The 17,713-nt window shown below is 46.4% G+C and overlaps 2 protein-coding genes and 1 pseudogene across 3 annotated transcripts; 1 reads left to right on the forward strand and 2 right to left on the reverse strand.

The window, feature by feature from the left end:
• Positions 1-1,242: 1,242 nt before the first annotated feature.
• Positions 1,243-12,247, reverse strand: TAP2 (transporter 2, ATP binding cassette subfamily B member). Its single transcript, XM_081295107.1, has 12 exons — positions 12,074-12,247; positions 11,151-11,643; positions 10,948-11,062; positions 8,711-8,841; positions 8,284-8,489; positions 6,827-7,024; positions 6,546-6,674; positions 3,263-3,451; positions 2,909-3,082; positions 2,589-2,748; positions 2,095-2,231; positions 1,243-1,724 (listed from the first exon to the last, which is right to left on the reverse strand). The coding sequence occupies exons 2-12, from the start codon at positions 11,641-11,643 to the stop codon at positions 1,545-1,547; spliced, it is 2,112 nt and encodes a 703-aa protein (XP_081151233.1). The 5' UTR covers positions 12,074-12,247; the 3' UTR covers positions 1,243-1,544.
• Positions 4,542-6,531, forward strand: LOC308649556 (ATP synthase F(0) complex subunit B1, mitochondrial-like; annotated as a pseudogene). Its single transcript has one exon. The product of its transcript is annotated as an ATP synthase F(0) complex subunit B1, mitochondrial-like (transcript).
• A 1,779-nt stretch (positions 12,248-14,026) lies between the features above and the next one.
• Positions 14,027-17,085, reverse strand: PSMB8 (proteasome 20S subunit beta 8). The gene is made up of 6 exons (XM_081295650.1): positions 16,893-17,085; positions 15,993-16,140; positions 15,723-15,834; positions 15,195-15,324; positions 14,609-14,813; positions 14,027-14,351 (listed from the first exon to the last, which is right to left on the reverse strand). Exons 1-6 carry the CDS (start codon positions 17,037-17,039, stop codon positions 14,263-14,265), a joined length of 831 nt encoding a protein of 276 aa, XP_081151776.1. The 5' UTR covers positions 17,040-17,085; the 3' UTR covers positions 14,027-14,262.
• Positions 17,086-17,713: the final 628 nt, after the last annotated feature.

Genomic DNA, 17,713 nt, shown 5'->3' on the forward strand with positions numbered 1-17,713 from the left:
ATTGTCAATCAGGCCGTGCGCTGGGGAGCAATATATAGCTTAATAGCTTAATAGGATATAGCTATATAGCTTAATAGGATGAATGAGTTTGAATGTGAGGTGTCCACCCAAAGCTCCCGTGTTAATGCAGGAATGTTTAGAGATGAAATGATTAGAATATTAGAGCTATAACCTAATTGATGGATTAATCCATCCATTTGATGGATTAACAATTTGAATGGACTACTTGGATAGCAACTGGTAACTATAGGCATGGGTTAGAGGAAGATTATTGGCTGCATGCCTTTGGGATTTTTATTTTGCTAGAGACATCTGGTGTCTGGAAACGGCCAGTGGACATTTCCTCTGGTCAACTATCCAGGGACAATGTGAATCGCTTTCCCACTCTGCAGTGGCCCACATAGCACCTGAGATGGGTGTGACCTGCCAAGATGTCAATCAACCTACTCACTACAAGACATCAGGAAGCAAGACTCTGCCCTTGAAACCTTACCCCTGCCTTTGATGTACTGGCTTAAATAAGCCACCAGAGCCATTTGTCTTTGTCTAGTTCCAGAACCCATGTGGACTAGATCTATCAGGGGCTTTGCATTCTATAAATATATTTCTGAGTCTTCATACTTTGTTATTTGCTAGTTATTTGAGATTGTAAGTTTTAGGGTGGCTTGGATTCCCCTGGGCAGGAAGGAGCCCTTACTGAGAGGCTGGCCTTTGACCCCTGATAGTTTAGGGTGTGGACTGTAGGTTCAGACCTGGATTCAAACTCCAACTCCACCACTGTGTAACCTTGGAAAAGTCATATAATCAGTTTCCACATGTATAAGATGGGGATAATAAATAATCACCAACCTCATAGTGTTGGGGGCAAGGATTAATAGTGATGAAAAATGACTTGGCATAGTTCCTACTCATATTAAAACTCTGTAAATGGTAGCTATTATCAATATATTTATACTGCTAATTAGAGATCTGTGCTTTTTCGGGGAAAACCCTAGCTTCCCCCAAAAAAGCAGGCACTAATGGAAGTGGGGAAGGATTCAGAAAGGCAACCCATGAATATTTATGTCATATTGGGTTAATTGGTATTAAAAGAACAGATACATGACTGAGCGGGCAGTCAGCAAAGCAGTAACCTTGGTTCTCTCTGGAAAGTGAAATGGTGGGTAGTTTTGACTTTCCTCTTTGTCCTTTTCCATAGTTTCTAAATGAATGTGTACTTGTTTATATACATATAAGAAAAAGCATTTTTAAACATATTTATTATGCCACTAGACACTACACATAGGCAAAACTATTAACCAAGGGAAAAAAAGTTTCTGACAAGACAGCGCCCACCCAGCCCAAGACAGCCCACCAGGGCCATCTGCCATCCCCTCACTCCCACCCACCCCAGCCTGCCAAAAGTACACATGGTCCAAATCCCCATCATGCCTCCAGCACCAGGAAGAGCTACTCAGGGTAAAACCCAGGGGAATTCAGAGCAGGAGCTTCTCTGAGTCTGGGTTGCAGCAATAGTCCTGAGAAGGTCCCAGTGTCCGGAGGCCTCACTCCTCCAGATGCTGCTGTACCAGGCGGGAGTAGATGTCCTGGCCCTCCCTGAGCTGGGCGTGGTCCAGCAGCTCCCCCTGCTTGAGCACCAGGATCTGGTCAGCATTCTGAACCGTGCGCAGCCTGTGAGCGATCACCAGCACCGTTCGGTCCCCACGAGATTTCCAGGCCTGGAGCTGAAGGGGCAGGACCACAGTGTCTCAGAAAGGTAAGAACAGCATGGACACCACCACCTGCCTGGGCACCATCTCTTGTGACTTAGGGTGTAGAAGACGTGACACATGAGATGAGTGTGAAGGGCCGTAGATAAGGGTCTGCCCTGCCCTTCTCTCCGCTGCCACTAGAGGATGGGAAAGGGACCCTTGGAGGAATCAGTAAGGCCCCCCGCACCACTGCATTCTCCATTTCATTCCCAACCCTACATAGGCACAGCCTCCCTTTGCACTAGCAGGCTACTGTCCTCCCCAGCCAGTTCTGCATGGGCTGATCCTTCAATTGTGACCCTTAGATTCCACTGTTCCCTGCCCTTCCCTCTCTGGTACTCACGGCCTGCTCACACTGCACATCCAGGGCACTGGTGGCCTCATCCAGGATGAGGATCCGTGGATCCCGCACAAGGGCCCGGGCAATGGCCAGGCGCTGTTTCTGTCCTGCAGCCAACTGGCTCCCTTTCTCCCCTACACCTGAGGAAACAAGAGAAATTCCATTCCTCAGACACAGAGATCAGGATGCCTCTTCTTGAGCAGAGAGACAAGTGCCCAGCAGCTCTTCCCACGAGGACCCTTCAAGAGGTAAGAGGGCCCCGTGGGGGAAGGCTGGGAGGTGGGGACCGTGGCTGCCTGTGTGGAAGAAGCCCTACTTCCACGATGCTCTCAAGCAAGGGAACAAGCAAGAGAGGGAGGCTGGGGAAGAACGGTGAATGGGAACAGAGGGACGGCAGGAAAGGAGTAAACAAGTTACAGGAACCCAACCTCACCCCATGGATAAGCTCCACTTTCTCTGTTGCCTGAAAGGGTAGACTTACAACCTGTGAAAAGTACCTGTATATATCCCATGCTTCATTTCACTTATGAAGTCATACGCATGGGCCGCCCGGGCAGCAGCCATCACCTTGTCGTCCTCACAGTTCCTCAGCCCGTAAGCAATGTTGTCCCTCACAGAACCCGAAAACAGCACGGGCTCCTGCCCAACCAAAGCCACCTGTACACAGGGAATGGGAGCAGAGGACAGTGTGCAAATCCTATGCTGGGACCCTCCGTTCCTCCTTGCCTGCCTCCCTCAGAATGGACCCCTGGCGTTTCTTCCTGTGGCTCAGCCATCCTCCTCTCCTACCCACCCCCTTCCCTCCCTCCCCACCCACCTGGCTGTGCAGGTAGTGGTGCTCATAGTTTGAGATGGGCTCCCCATCCAACAGCAGCCGCCCGCCTGTGGGCTGGTACAGATTCTGCAGAAGGGCAGCCACAGTGCTCTTCCCAGAACCATTGGGTCCCACCAGCGCTGTCATCTCTCCAGCGTGGAGGGTGAACGTCAGCCCCTGGAAAATCAGGAGAGTCAGGCGCCTGCCACTTTTCCCTCAGCATCCCTTTCCTTCTTTTCCTAACAGAAGCAAAATCAGCTCCTCAAAGGAAAATGATCTCCAGTCTTTGATACCTGATCACCCAAAAGCAGTAGGGAGCCAGGGACAAGTTCCCTCCCTGGGGCATTTCTCAGGCACCTTGAGCACAGGTTGGTCAGGGCGATTGGGATATGCAAATGAGACGTCTTGGAATTCCACAATCCCCTGCAGTGTGGGAGGGGCCAGAGTCCCTGGCTCAGGCAGGTTGGGCTTTCTGTCCAGGTATCGAAAAACCTTCTCTGCAGCTCCCACGTTGCTCAGCATATCACCAAAACCAAATACCAGAGCCTGGGAAACAAGAATGGACAGGTTAACTAAGCAAACATCCTATGGAAACCAACCTCCCAATTCCTCACACTCCCCTGCAACACTCCACCCACTCAAAAAACATACTCCTTATTTAAATGTGAAATTTAGAATTCAAAAGTGGCACCAATATCTCAGTGTTCTAATTTGCAATGAAGAGGATGTAAATTCCATATTCTGACCACACAGCACTATGCCTACCGCCAGACCTTGGAAATTACTGTTTTATATCCCTCATGCACAGTTCTGTCTTGCTTGACTAGACAGGAAACACCTTAAAAGCAGACATTGTACCTAACTCACCTTTGGAGCCACCAGAGTACCTAGCACAGTTCTCCAAACATAAAAGATGATCAGTAAATGTCAGAGAAATTATAAAATAAAACCCAGGATGCGGTAACTAGCTTTGAACTGATAAATATAGGAAAAGGGCCTAATCCTCATTCTGCCTTTCCTAATCAAACTGCATCACTGGGTAACCCAATAATAGATGAGAACAAGTATTTCTTAATAACTGATACGATAGAGTATTACCATTTTGTGGCCCCAATAACTTAACAGTTCTAGGCATTGAACATGAAAGTCTGATATCACCACAAGAGATACTGTATGTCTCCTGGAGGAAGAACCCACCACCACCTAAGAAGTACTAAAAGAAAGGAGAGGGGGAGGAGAGAGAGAAAGAGAGAGATAGATAGATATGGATGGAGGGAGGGAGGAAGGGAGGGAGGAAAGAAAGAAGGAAAAGAAGGAAAGAAGGAAGGAAGGAAGGAAGGAAGGAAGGAAGGAAGGAAGGAAGGAAGGAAGGAAGGAAGGAGGAAGGAAGGAAGGAAGGAAGGAAGGAAGGAGGAAGGAAGGAAGGAAGGAAGGAAGGAAGGAAGGAAGGAAGGAAGGAAGGAAGGAATCCTGAATCACAAACTTTAAGATTTGTCTACCAATGGGCAGGGAAAATAGAGGTAGAGAAACCTACTAAAATAGAACCACATCTGGGTGTAGTGGAGTACCCCTGTAATCCCAGTGGCTCTGAAGGCTGAATCAGGATCACAAGTTCAAAGCCAGCCTCAGCAACTTAGGGAGACTCTAAGCAACTTAGGGAGACCCTGTCTCTAAATAAAATATATAAAGGACTAGGGATGTGGCTCAGTGGTTAAGTGCCCTGGGTTCAATCCTGGTACCAACAAAGAAATAAATAAAACCCCAGAGATTCTATCAACAAAATCCAAGCTATAAGAAATTCCCAAACAAACCACTTATTTCTTCAACAAATAAACTGCAAGGGGGGAAATTTTTTGAGAGATCTAAAATTCATATTAACCAATCACAGCATGTAGACCTTATTTGGATCCTACTACACTATGTCTAAGACAATTGGAAGCTTGACCATTGATTGCATATAAAGAATTATGTCGGGGGTCACAGGGACACGAAGCCTGGTGCAGAGACTTTTGGTGACCATGCTCTCCTGGGTGGTACTTTCTGCCGCCGCCAAAGCAGCCCCCTGTCTCAAGAATGCAGCAGTCCTAGGACCAGGGGTATTGCAGGCAACAAGGGTCTTTCATACTGGGCAGCCACGTCTTGCTCCCCACCTCTTCCTGAATATGGAGGAAAAGTTCATCTTGGGCTGATCCCTGAGGAATTCTTCCAGTTTCTTTATCCTAAAACTGGTGTAACAGGACCCTACATGCTTGGAACTGGGCTTATCTTGTATTTTCTATCCAAAGAAATATATGTGATTACTCCAGAGACCTTCTCTACCATATCAATAGTGGGGTTACTCATCTATGTAATTAAAAAATATGGTGCCTCTATTGGGGAATTTATTGATAATCTCAATGAGCAAAAAATTGCCCAACTAGAAGAGGTGAAGCAGGCTTCCATCAAACAAATCCAGGATGCAATTGAGTTGGAGAAGTCACAGCAGGCACTGGTTCAGAAGCGCCACTATCTTTTTGATGTCCAGAGGAATAACATTGCTATGGCCTTGGAGGTTACTTACCGGGAACGGCTACATAAAGTATACAAGGAGGTAAAGAATCACCTGAATTATCATATCTCTGTGCAGAATATGATGCATCGAAAGGAACAGGAGCACATGATAAACTGGGTGGAGAAGCACGTGGTACAAAGCATCTCTGCACAGCAGGAAAAGGAGACAATTGCCAAGTGCATTTCAGATCTCCAGCTGCTGGCAAAGAAGGCTCAAGCAAGCAGCCAGTTATGTAAATGTACCTGTCCCAGTTGAGACAGCTACCCACAATTGACTGAATAAATGAAAACTAGTCTACATGACAAAATCTTTTTCTATTGCTATCTACTGAAATTACAGTTTACCTTTCCTAAAAAAGAAAAGTTCTTTTAATGAGAAAGCTAAATCTGTTGGCCAGTCAGTTCTCATGATTACCCTGCATTTTGAATTGTTCTTTGATCACTTTTGAAAAAGCAATATGCTTTTATTAAAACATTGCCTGGTGAACAATTACCAAGTAACAATCTGAATTTATAATTAATCCCATCATCTTATAATAAAGTGATTATTAAAACAAGAAAAAAAAGAATTATGTCAATTTTTAGGGGTGATAATAGCTTTTTGATTATGTACTTTTTTAGACGTTTACTTTTTTTAGTGATATATACCAAAATGTTTACAGATAATGAATTTGTTTTAAAATAATATGGGTGGGGAAAGTGAGTGGGGATACAGACCAAACAAGATTGGCCATGAGATGTTAATTGTTAAAGCTGGTATTGGGCACATGTGAATTTGTTATATTACTTTCTTTTTTTTTATTATTTTTTAGTTGTATAAAGACACAATATCTTTGTTTTTATTTATTTATTTTTATGTGGTGCTAAGGATTCAACCCAGAGCCTTACACATGCGAGGCAAGCGCTCTACCACTGAGCTACAACCCCAACCCCTCTTATTTTTTTTTAATGCTTGAAATTCTCCACAACAAAGTGAATTGGGGTTTTCTATTTTGTTTTGTATTTTTAAGGGGAAGAAATAAAACCCAAGACCCATAAGGGCTGAGAGAAAACCAGAGTAAAACGGGAGAGCACATGGGTCCTCACTCACTCGAACGTAGTTCCCCACGTCCTCCTGGTAGAGCAGAAAGGAGAGCAGCCCGCCCCTCGTGACCTCGCCAGCCAGGATCTGCTGCAGCCCGCAGCTCAGCACCAGCACCTGCACACCCAAGGTCAGCACCTGCGAGGGGAGAAGAGGAGAGGCTGGTAAAGTTTCTGCTTTCTATCCCCGCACCTGCCCCTGTGAGGGACACCCAGAACCTGCTGTCTCCCCGCCCCCACCCTTTCTCCTTTCCCTTCCCACGCCCTCATCCTGCCACTCAGCTGTCTCACCCTCCGTATAAGCAGGTACAGAGCACGTTCCAGGTCCCGTCGCCACCACAACTGCCGGCACCGCTCCACAGCCTTCTTATAGAGGCAGACCTCATCCTCCTCAGCCCCAAAACTGCGCACGGTCTGCAGCCCGCCAACTGCCTCCCGCACCACCTGCCCTGCCTTCGCCACTGCATCCTGGATCTCCAGCAGCACCGCCTGGAAGAGTGGCACAGCGACATCCCCGGTGATGCCACGGAAGACAGCAGGCCCCAGGTACCCTCCAGCCCTTGGGATGCTCCCCAACCTACGGAAAACAACAAACGGTTCTTTTATTCTGGTCTTTAATTTTCCTTACAGAAGGAATAATGAGTAAAGGAGAGAGGAAACTATATTATTGAGTGCTCACTGTTAGGTAGTATGGGAGATATATGCTTGCTTGCTTTATTTATTTGTTTGTTTTTTTGTTTGTTTTTAGCCTTCTAATAAGGTAATTCTTCAACCTCCTGTGTCTGATAAGGAAGGAAAGATACTTTTCCCAAGAAGTGAGAGCTAGCTAAGAAAGGTGAAGATGTAATCCAAAATGGATCAAAGACCCAAATGTAAGAGCTAAAACTATAAGGAAAACATAGGAGAAAAACTTCATGATTTGGCAATGATTTCTTAGATATGACACCAAAAGCATAGGCAACCAAAAAAAAATGGATAAATTGGACTTCATCAAAATTAAAAACTTTGGTACATCAAAGGGTGCTATCAGTGAAAAGGCCATCACAAAATGCAAGAAAACATTTGCAAATTATATATTCCATAGGGGAATGTCATCCACAATCTATAAAGAACTCTTACAAATCAACAAAAACAAAAGGCAACCCAATTTAAAAATGGGCAAAGGAATTGAACAGATATTCCTCCAAAGAGCATACAAAAATGTCCAATAAGCCCTTGAAAACATGCTTAAAATCATTAATCACTAGGGAAATGCAATCAAAACCACAATGAGTTACATCACAATCATTATAATGGCTATTATTTAAAAAAAAGAAAAGAAAAACAGAGGAAAGTGAGTGTTGGCAAGGATATGAAAATATCAGAATCCTTGCACATTTCTAGTAGAAATGTAAAATGGGGCAGTTACTGTGGAACAGTAGAGCAGTTCCTTAAAAATTAAATATATTTACCATATGATCCAGCAATTATATTTCTGCACGTATACCCCAAAGAATTGAAAGCAGAGTCTCAGGAGTTGGTATATTCCCACACTCATGTACATGTTTGCTTACAGTTTAAGGGGGCCATGGACCTTCTGACTCAAATGTCCATCAATGTATGACTGAATAAGCAAAAGGTACAAATATATAATATACTCTAAGGGCTGAAAAGAGAAAATTTCTTTCTAGGAGATCCTACAGCTATGAATGTGGATTCCTCGCCTCTACGCTTTATTCTCCTCTCAGTTCCCTGACATCCACACATACCTGATGGCGCATATTGTACAGCTTTTCCACTGCTATTAGGAGGGGCATTTCGAGCATGGAGAGGAAGGTGAGTCGCGGTGACACGCTTAGCATGAAGCCATACAGCCCGATCACTTTCACCAGGCTCCGCAAGATTACATTGGCATTTAAAGGAAGCCAGCGGCTCATCAGGGTGGTATCTGAGCTCAGCCGTGAGTTCAACTCCCCTGGGAACGACAGAGCAGATGAGGACACCAAAACACTGCAGCATCCCCAAAACTCCCTCCTGACCATCACCACTGACAGAAACCCCTCCTGTCTTACAGAGAGATGTGCATCATTACACTGTCCAAGAAGAGAACTCTGGGCCCTGGCAAAAAGTAAAGATGGGAGGGTATCGGGGACAAGGAATGGCCAGGGGAATCCCAGACCTGGACTCAGCCCTCACCTGTCTTAGTCTCCTGGAAGAAACTGAGGTCCTGACGCAGCAGGGAGGAGAAAAGCTGCTCCCGGATCCGCAAGTTGATTCTGGACATGATGAAGAAAAAGGAGCCCCCTCGGCAACCTGCAGACAGCGAGCTGTGGGAAAGGAGAAGAAAGCAGGAAGTTGAAGAGGAGACAGAGGCACAGAGAAGAGTGGGAGGTGAGAGAAGCAGAGAAGGCCAGAATTAAAAGAAATACAAAAGTTAGGGACAGCAGACCATGGAAAGCAAAAAGGAAAGAGAAGGGAGAGAGGAAGAGTGGGGGGAGACAGAGAGACAGAGACAGAGAGAGAAGAGAAGAGGAGGTTTGGGAATAAAGAGAAGAAGAAATGGTAGAGCTGGTAAGCCAGATGTGGCAGCAAAGTCATCACATGTACAATTCATGAGAGCTCATGGAATTCACTCTGTGCTACACAAGGCGGAGTACAACACAAGTGAAAGGAAGTAGCCCAGGGCTTACTTCTGGCCTCCCTCTATGTTGTCCCTCTGGGCTTCTTCTCTGTCTTGCTCTCTTTTCTCCCTGGCCCCAAAACCCTTCTTCATAATCATAGATACTTCATTATGGGAACTCAGCACAGATCTCCCTGCCCTTCCGTTCTCCAGAGACACAGAATCACACTGACCCTGCCTTTCATTCTTGAAGACTTCCCCTTCGACCAACCAAAATTTTACTATAAAACATAAAGGAGGGCCAGGGCTGTGGCTCACTTGTCTAGCATGCATGAGGCACTGGGTTCGATCTCCAGCACCACATTAAAAATAAACAAATAAAATAAAGGTATTGTGTCCATCTACAATTGAAAAAATACACTTAAAAAACTTAAAGGAAAAATATTTTAAAAAACATAAAAATGTGTGTTTATAAAACACAGATTTCTAATAATATTTAGTTACATATATAAAAGGCTGTTGGGTAATCAGACATGAAATCAGGAGGGTTTTGGACTGGTGATCTAAATAAGAAGGAAAAGAGAAGAAACACATATAGAAGAAACATTTTGAAAGTAGGAAATAGCAGGACTAGTGTTTGATATGAGGAAGATATCCATGGTGCAGACGCTCAGAGCCCAGGATACTGGTGGTTTCATGAATGAAAAGACAGAGCCAATTTCTGGATGACCAGAACCGTGTGTGATACATTTGGAGTTCTGAGTACACGAAGTGTGAGTGGGCTATTCAATAGGGATTCTATTGGATATAAGGGGACAATCCTTTTGGAAATATGGATCTGGTGATGATATCCAGAGATGAACTCAATTAGCTTAATAGGAAAAATGTTACTAAAGATCAAAAAAAACTAGTTAAAAGCAAAGTCCATATTTAAGTGTGCAGAGGAGGAAAGCTCTTCAAAGGAGGCAGAATGATTTGGAAAGTAGAAAGGGAGTTCATAAAAGCTAACTGCAGAAAGAGATCAATAAAGAGATTATAATATAGCCAAATGCTACAGAGAAGCCAAAAAGAATTGTGGCCTGATTAGAAGGGGGTGGGGGATAGTGGATTGGTCAATAAGAAGTTCACATTTGAGTAGTTCCAGCAGAAAGTACCAAGTATAGAATGAAGACATAATGAAAGAATTGGCTTTTGAGAGTATTTGAAAGGAAGTATGGCCACGAAAAAGAAGAGTTGCAAGCTAAAGTGAGCATCTCCTTAAATTTTGCACCCTAGCTGCTTCATTCACCTCATCCAGTCCCAGCCTGTTTGTGACAGCAGATTCTTGTGTATGTCTAAAAAGAGGGGAAAGCAAGTCAAGAGAAAGAGTAAAGATGCTGGAAATAAGGGAGATAGGCCTCTGAGTGAGAGCTTCCGGGATTTGCAAAATGAATGAACACTGAGGGGTGGAGAGAGATAGGGATATGTCCACCTTGGAGAGATGCTTTGGAGACACACAGGGGTGGGAGGGAGGAGGCAGAAAAGAGAAGTGGAATTTCATGGAGAAATGTTGATAGGCAACTGAAAAACATTCCCTTTGACACATAAATTCCTTCTGTACTACATCCAACCATACTCATATTGGTAATAATGTATTATAAACTTTGAAGATATTGGGTAAATGCGAATAAAGGAAGAAATGAATGAGTGGACGAAAGTGAATAGTGGATAAATACATGTATATTTCAGTTTAAGTATTCTGTGTTTTGTGCAAAATAGATTTAGGAGTGAAGACCCCTGTATAGACTTGGGGGTCCAACTGCCCATCACCTACCTCCCAACAGAGAACAGGCACATGAAAAATATGGCGCTGACAAAAGCATCAGGGTCAAAATCACCGCCCAGGATGTCAATCACACGACCGGAATAGTGAGGGATCAATGTTTCACCTGAAAAAAGGCATGAGAACACCAGATGAATGTGCTGGTGCCAAGGCCCTTGTCCGGACTCGAACTCACAATGCCCGGCCCCACTCACCCAACACAGCAGTAACAAGGAAGAAGAAGGCGGCCAAGAGGAATGGCAGGTCTGGCCTGGAGAGCTTCAGCAACCTCCACATCAGGTCTCTGTTGTTCTCCTGGCTCGGCTCTCTCTCCTCGGCTCCAGGAGGGCTCAAAACAGCCCATACCGCCCAGCTTAGCACTGCAGCCCCATACCCCGCTAGCAGCCAGCTCCAAGAGGCTGAAGCCACTCTGACTGGGGGAGCACTCAATGTCCCCCCCACGAAGGATCTCAGAGAGAGGAACAAGGGGGTCCCCAGGCACAGCAGGGGCAGCAAGGTCCTCACAAATCCCAGAAGCCCCCACAGCTTTAGCAGCCCCCACAGGCCTCCAAGTCTCAAGGTTCCTTCCAGCCATAGTCCTGGAAGCCCTTGAGGAAGCAAAGTCCCCAGAGTCCCCTGAAGCAGCCAGAGTAAGACTGCGTCCAATAGCAGCAGGGAGGCCCAGGGCCTCAGGTCAGGGAGCGCCATCTACGGGTAGAAAGTGAAAAATTGGGGAAGTGGAGTCGCATTCTCTGTCCCCGCCACCCTGTGACCCCCTCACCGGTCCACTGGCTTCTCATTTCATCCGATCCCACCCTGTAAGATTCCCTGGGTACCCAGTGCTCATCAGCACGTCCCTCCTAGGGCTGACGGCACTCTGCCCGTCAGAGGGAGCTGGGAAGCCTCACGCTTTAAAAATAAGAAATCCCCTAATCGGGTCCCGCCGCCATCCGCGCCAGCCGCCGCGGAGCTCCAAAGAGCCAAGCGAGCCCAGCCCTGCTCTCTTCCTTTCCTCTGGGTCAGAGGATCGGGAAGCAAAGGGTGTGGCGTGGGGGTGGGCGTGGGGGTGGGCGGTGGGGTGGGAGGTGGTCGGCGGCGCCCCTGCTCGCGCTCCAAGTTTCCGTGCGCACAAACTCACCAGCGGCGGCGGCGGCGTGACTGCAGTTCTGCGCGGCTGTGGTGCTGGGGTCTGAGCCTGAAATCCGCTCCTACTGTCTCAACTCCGTTTCCCTCTTTGGTCTGCTAGCGATGTTCTCCCAGCCCGGCGCCGGGGCCTCGCGGCTTTCGCTTTCTCTTCCCAGCTCCTGCCTCTTTCTGGGCGCGGCGGCCAACAGGCGGCGCCAGAGACTCGCAGACCGCGGAGCCGGGATCGGCAGGTTGCGCTCCCAAATCCCAACCCTGGAGTGTGGTTCATCCTCTGTGGCGGTTAGTTTTTAATGTAAAATTGCAAAACTGCTTCAGGGACTGAGGTGCTCTGTAACTTTGTTCAGTTTTCCCTCTAGCTCGGAACCTATTTCAGGAAGTGCCCTATTTTCCTAGAAGAGCCCGTTTTAGGGCCTCGGGGTAAAACAGCCAGAGCCAGAGCCAAACAGGCAAGGTCGCTCGTTAATGAGAAGTTCCAGACACTCTTACCAGGTCAAAGAAGGTTCCACTAATAGATTTTGAACTTAGCGAGGTCCTGGCCCTTTATCTTCATGTGTTCTTCTCAACAGAGCACTTGTAACAGGGCCTGTACGTTTGTGTTCAGAATTATGCCGAAAATTGGCATATGAGGAAAATGTCAGGTACTGGCCTATTTTAATACAGATTAGAATAACAATTGGGCATGCCTGTAATCCCAGCGATTTGGGAGGCTGAGGCAGGAGGATTGAGCCTTAGCAATTTAGAGAAACCCTGCTCAAAAAATAAAAATTCTGGGACTGGGGTTGTGGCTCAGTGGTATAAAGTGCTTGCCTAGCAGGTGTGAGGCACTGGGTTTTATCCTCGGCACCACATTAAAAAAATAAATTAAATAAAGGTATTGTGTCCATCTACAACAAAAAAGTAGTTCTTCAAAAAAATAAATAAATAAAAGGGCTGATAAATAAATAAAAGGGCTCAGTGGTGAAGTGCCCTGGGTTCAATTCCATTACAAAAAAGAAAAATGCCATTAGGTTTCTTCAGGTTCTACTTGACCCAGAGCCTATCTATAGAAACTGCAAATTCATTCACTTCAGAAATGACTCTCTTCCGGTTGAAACTACACCCAAAACTTGAAAAATACATACATAAAAACCCCAAAGCAGTGATCACTTGGATTCCAAACTCCCCTTTTAAAAAGTTATTTGTGTAACATTTAAAGTTGAAAATAGTTGCAGGAAAGTGTTGAAGTAGATAATTATTAAAATGTCTCTGAACTTATTTGCTCTGGGGTTTTAAGAGTCTTTTCCCAGCTGCTCCCAACTGTTAAGCGGCTCCTTTAACCACCTCTCTTCTGACCAAGATGTGGTCCATGCTCCTTCCTGTAGCTCCTGTGTGAATCAGAGAATCTCACTGTATCTGTCTTGTTTTGTTTTGTTTTGTTTCTAACCTGGATCTTTTATTTTTACCTCATATTCCCCACTTGATTCCTGTTTATGTCTTCTTCCTCTTCAATCATGATGATTCTGTCAACTTCCAATCACCCTAAATGCCCATCTTACATTCAAAAAACAATACTTCCAAGGTGTTGCTTAGGGTTAAGTGGTACAGTATTTACAACTACCACACATATGTGAGGTGGAAACTTTTTCATTCCATTTTACAGTCAAAAACCAGCTGTTCTAGGTGCCCTCCCTGCAAGTAACCCAGAAAGTTAATAACAGACCACATAGGAGTCTCCAGATAATGTCTCTTTAGAAAGGACCCTGAGTTAAATGAAATTGCAAATAAGTGTCCAAAGAGAACATCATCAGTCCTCCTGAGGTCCTAGAGGGAAGAACTATCTGGTCAGACCTCATTTCTTCGGTAAGAGTCTAAGTCCCTTCTCTGGAAAAGTGTCTCGATTTCCTCCCCTCTACTCCAACCTGCCAAATAAAACCACAGTCCCCATTCCTCAGCACACAACACAGATGCATTTATAACCGTTTTTACTTTATTGGGCTTAGGGGGCACCCAGGAGGGATGCTCCCTGAAATGGAGAACACAAAAAAAAGGATGAGCTGGGCCCAACCCTCCAGGTCCCCACTGGCTGCTGAGCCAGTTCTCTATCTCTGGCTTTGGTCGGGCTACTCTTTCTCCTGGGACTTAAGATGACCAGTTCCCTGAGTCTACCAGGCTAGCCTGAGGAGGCCTGCCCAGTCTCCGCCATTACTGACTGGCATCCCGGTACTGGTGCAGCAGGTCACTGACATCTGTACTTTCCACTTTCACCCAACCGTCTTCCTTCATATGGTACACTGTGGACAAATGAGAGAAGAACATGGAGTCACCCTTCCCTTCAGCAAGTTCCTGTTCACAGTTTTATGTTGAAGGCAACAAGAATACACATGTGCACACACAGACCCACAAAAACACACACACACACATGCTCAAAACCCTTATTACTGGGCACTTCTTACTCTGAAAACCTCCTCCCTACCACTGTGCCTCCCCTGAGTACCCTAAAATTAAATCCCAATTCCCAGGCATGATGGTGGGATTATCCGTCTCTTACTATTAACAACGCCTCCAGAATAGCTGTCTCTGTGAGTGGCATGAACAATAGCCCTGCGACCAAGGTCATAGGCTTCTTCAGTACTAAGATTGGGCCGATAGCCACTGTCCATAACCCCGTAGGCATAACTGTTCCCACTACCCGTGGAGAACATATGTCCTGAGAGTCGAGTCCCATTTTCATCCACATAGTAAAGTCCTGGACCCTGTAGGATGAAACAAAGTTCTGAATTGAATTTGAAAAGGAAATGTTGGTAACATAGAGGCTTAAGGGTGAGTCATAAAAAGTTTTCAAAAGAATGAAAATTACCATAAGAACATTTGAATTAGGATAGCACTTTGGTAAAAATCACTTTAGAAATAAAAGGAAAAACAAAACTGGGATTCAGCTATTTTAGCAAAATAGTTTATGAGGTACATAAAGTGTCCACATCTGGATCAAGAAATAGCCTGTGCATATACTGAAACAGTTCTAGAATCCAACATTCTATATGCTGTACATCTTGTCGGGGCAGAAGTGGGAGGGTAGCAGGCAGAAGAGCTCACTCATCTGTGCTGGAAGATCATGGGAAATGGAGAGTACCTACCTTCTTGTCCCAGCCACAGATCATACTGCCCATGGAGAGGCCCATACCCCGGTACTGACACATCATGTTGGAGAGCAATTTGGAGGCAGCTGACACTGAGATCCGCTCCCCATTCCGCAAGTAGTACAGCCTGTACGAGGACAGGAGGTGGAGGAGGGAGTTTAGCTCTCTCCCACCTGATGAATCAGGAAATGATTAAAAGCTAAATACTTGGAAGGAATTATTTTGTAGGCTCCAAGGATTGAGGAAAGATGTGGAATGTAAAGTATCTAAAACACATTTTTAAAACCTAGGAAATGATACTACATCATCACAGCTGATGTCCACACTAAATAATTGAGAAAGTATTTGGTTTATAGGCAGCAATACAGATGGAGATTTGGGAGGCTTTTATCACTCAAAGGCTGTTTGGGAAGTACTCTTTTAGCATTAATATAGACCACGGGGGACAAGGGTGGGGAGCAGTGATCTAGGAGACCCAGGAATCAACCACTAGACTAAGAAAGGGAGGTGTGAGGCCTCACCCACCTGCACTCCTTGGCCAACAGGCGCTCCCAGTACTGACAGTCTGCTGCACAGCCAGACATGGTGCCAAGCAGGTAGGGATTAATCTCAATCACCTTGTTCACCCTTAAGGTGGCTGAAAGAAGACAGAATTTTGAGAGAGGCGGAATGACCCCACAATTCTTCTTATGTGCCTTAGATCAATATCTGCTCTGGCTTTGGTGCAAACATCGGGCTCCTGCTGAGAACAGGGTCCAGCTCTTCAGATTCTGCTGAAGAAGCCTGCACACTCACCAATGTAACTTCCGGCCGAGGCCCGGGAATCCACTGCTACAATAACTCCATGCTGGAACTTGAAGGCCAGTGTGGTTGTGCCATGGGCCATCTCAATCTGGACATTTCTTTCTTCATCCCTACCCAAGGACTGCAGGAATTCAGTGGGCTATGAGAGAGAAAGAGGAAGAGAAAGGGGCACTGAACACTTCTGTAGCAGGAAACTCCGAAGAAAACTGTTTTATTAAAGAGGGCTGGGAATAAGATGTGTAAGAATTCTCGAGCCACCAATATACGTGATAGGTAGAAACCAATTCTGGAATGAAATGACTTGGGAGAAGGAAAAAAAGCAGCACAGGGCACCAAACGTTTCCACTTTCCAGTGCAACAGAGATGAAAGAAAACAAATGTTGTCATAACTAAAAATGTTTAAGAATGATTTTAAGGGGTTTTCCCCCATTGATAGGTCATTCAAACTTCACAAAACATGTTTTATGAACATATTCTCATTTTAAGGAAGAGGGGCTTGAAACCTAGACTGAATGACTTGTTCTTGGACACATTGTGAGTTGCTGAGACCAGACTAGCCACCAAAGTTCACAGGTCTTCCAAGACCCTGCACAACCCTTATACCATGTGACAACTTAATGAAAAAGGCTTCACGGTTTGTGTGTGGTGGAGAAGGGGGAGGAAAGCTCTCTTGCTGTGGATAAGGCGTCCCAACCTCATCCCTAACTCTTTGTCCTCGTCTGCACTTGCTAGCCCTCAGGTACCCACGCTCCTGTGGGCTTCTCTGGGGCCGGCCCTGGATGCTGCTCTTCTTCGCTGAAGGATCACCCCCTAGGCGTTTCCCGCCTCTGGCAAGGAAACCTCAAGACAGACCCTCCTTCCTCCACGCTTAGGGTTTCCCGCCACCCTCACCTGCATTCCCCGGGGGAGGGCGAGCTCCGGAGATCGCATAGAGAAACTGTAGTGTCCCGGGTCGGAGCGATGCCTGTTTCCCGCAACGGGGACAACCCAGTCGGGCCGCTGCCCTCCGGGGGCTCCGCACACATCCAGCAGCGCCATGATCGCTTAACACCCGGAGATCCGTCGACTCTCGGAGGAGGAAGTGAAAGCGAAAGCCGTGGCACCAAGGGGAGGGAACCAGAATTTTTTTTCCCACATCCCCCTGCCCTTTCCGAGAAAAGGCCAGGGGATGTCTGAACCAAGAGTACTATACTGGGGACAGACGTCTCTTCTCCGCCATCACGGAGGTCGACAAACGATGGGTAAGGGTCTATCAGAAGGGTGGAGGGAGCGGGCCTTCGGACGCCCTCTTGGAGTAGATTACAGTGAGAGACACCAGGCAGGCGTCCGCTGGAAACAGCCAAGGAGTGGGTAGGGTCGTGTCACCTAAAGACGTAGCCTCAATCAGAAAGGTGCAAGTCTGCAAGGGGCAGGAGGCGGTTCCATGTAGGGGCATGTGAGGGTGGGGACAGAGTTTCTATTAGCATCATTCTATAAAAATCAGAGAAGAGTAGAAGTAGATGGAGCGGATGGTGGGGACACTGTGTCTGGGGCCACTGGAAAGAAGGTACCCGCATTGTACCGGGTCCCAAGGAGAAGGAGAGTCTCTAAATCTCTTTCCACGTGGTCCCTTGTCGGGCCCCTCCCGGTTCAACGGTCTCCTAACCAGAGGCCACCCACAAGAACATGCCTTTCGGCCCACCTCTCCTCGCCTGGCTCCTGACTGCAATAAA

The sequence above is a fragment of the Spermophilus citellus genome (assembly GCF_964194105.1).
Source record: "Spermophilus citellus genome assembly, chromosome: 5".
Lineage (NCBI taxonomy): Eukaryota > Metazoa > Chordata > Mammalia > Rodentia > Sciuridae > Spermophilus > Spermophilus citellus.

Coding starts and splice junctions, on each gene's coding strand:
- TAP2 (XM_081295107.1), bottom strand. CDS start 11,643: ATGGCGCTCCCTGACCTGAGGCCCTGGGCCTCCCTGCTGCTATTGGAC. Junction 3,083..3,262: donor CTGACCAACCTGTGCTCAAG/GTGCCTGAGAAA, acceptor CTGATTTTCCAG/GGGCTGACGTTCACCCTCCA. Junction 1,725..2,094: donor ATGTGCAGTGTGAGCAGGCC/GTGAGTACCAGA, acceptor CTGCCCCTTCAG/CTCCAGGCCTGGAAATCTCG.
- PSMB8 (XM_081295650.1), bottom strand. CDS start 17,039: ATGGCGCTGCTGGATGTGTGCGGAGCCCCCGGAGGGCAGCGGCCCGAC. Junction 15,835..15,992: donor CTCGGCCGGAAGTTACATTG/GTGAGTGTGCAG, acceptor GTCTTCTTTCAG/CCACCTTAAGGGTGAACAAG. Junction 14,814..15,194: donor TCTGTGGCTGGGACAAGAAG/GTAGGTACTCTC, acceptor TTCATCCTACAG/GGTCCAGGACTTTACTATGT.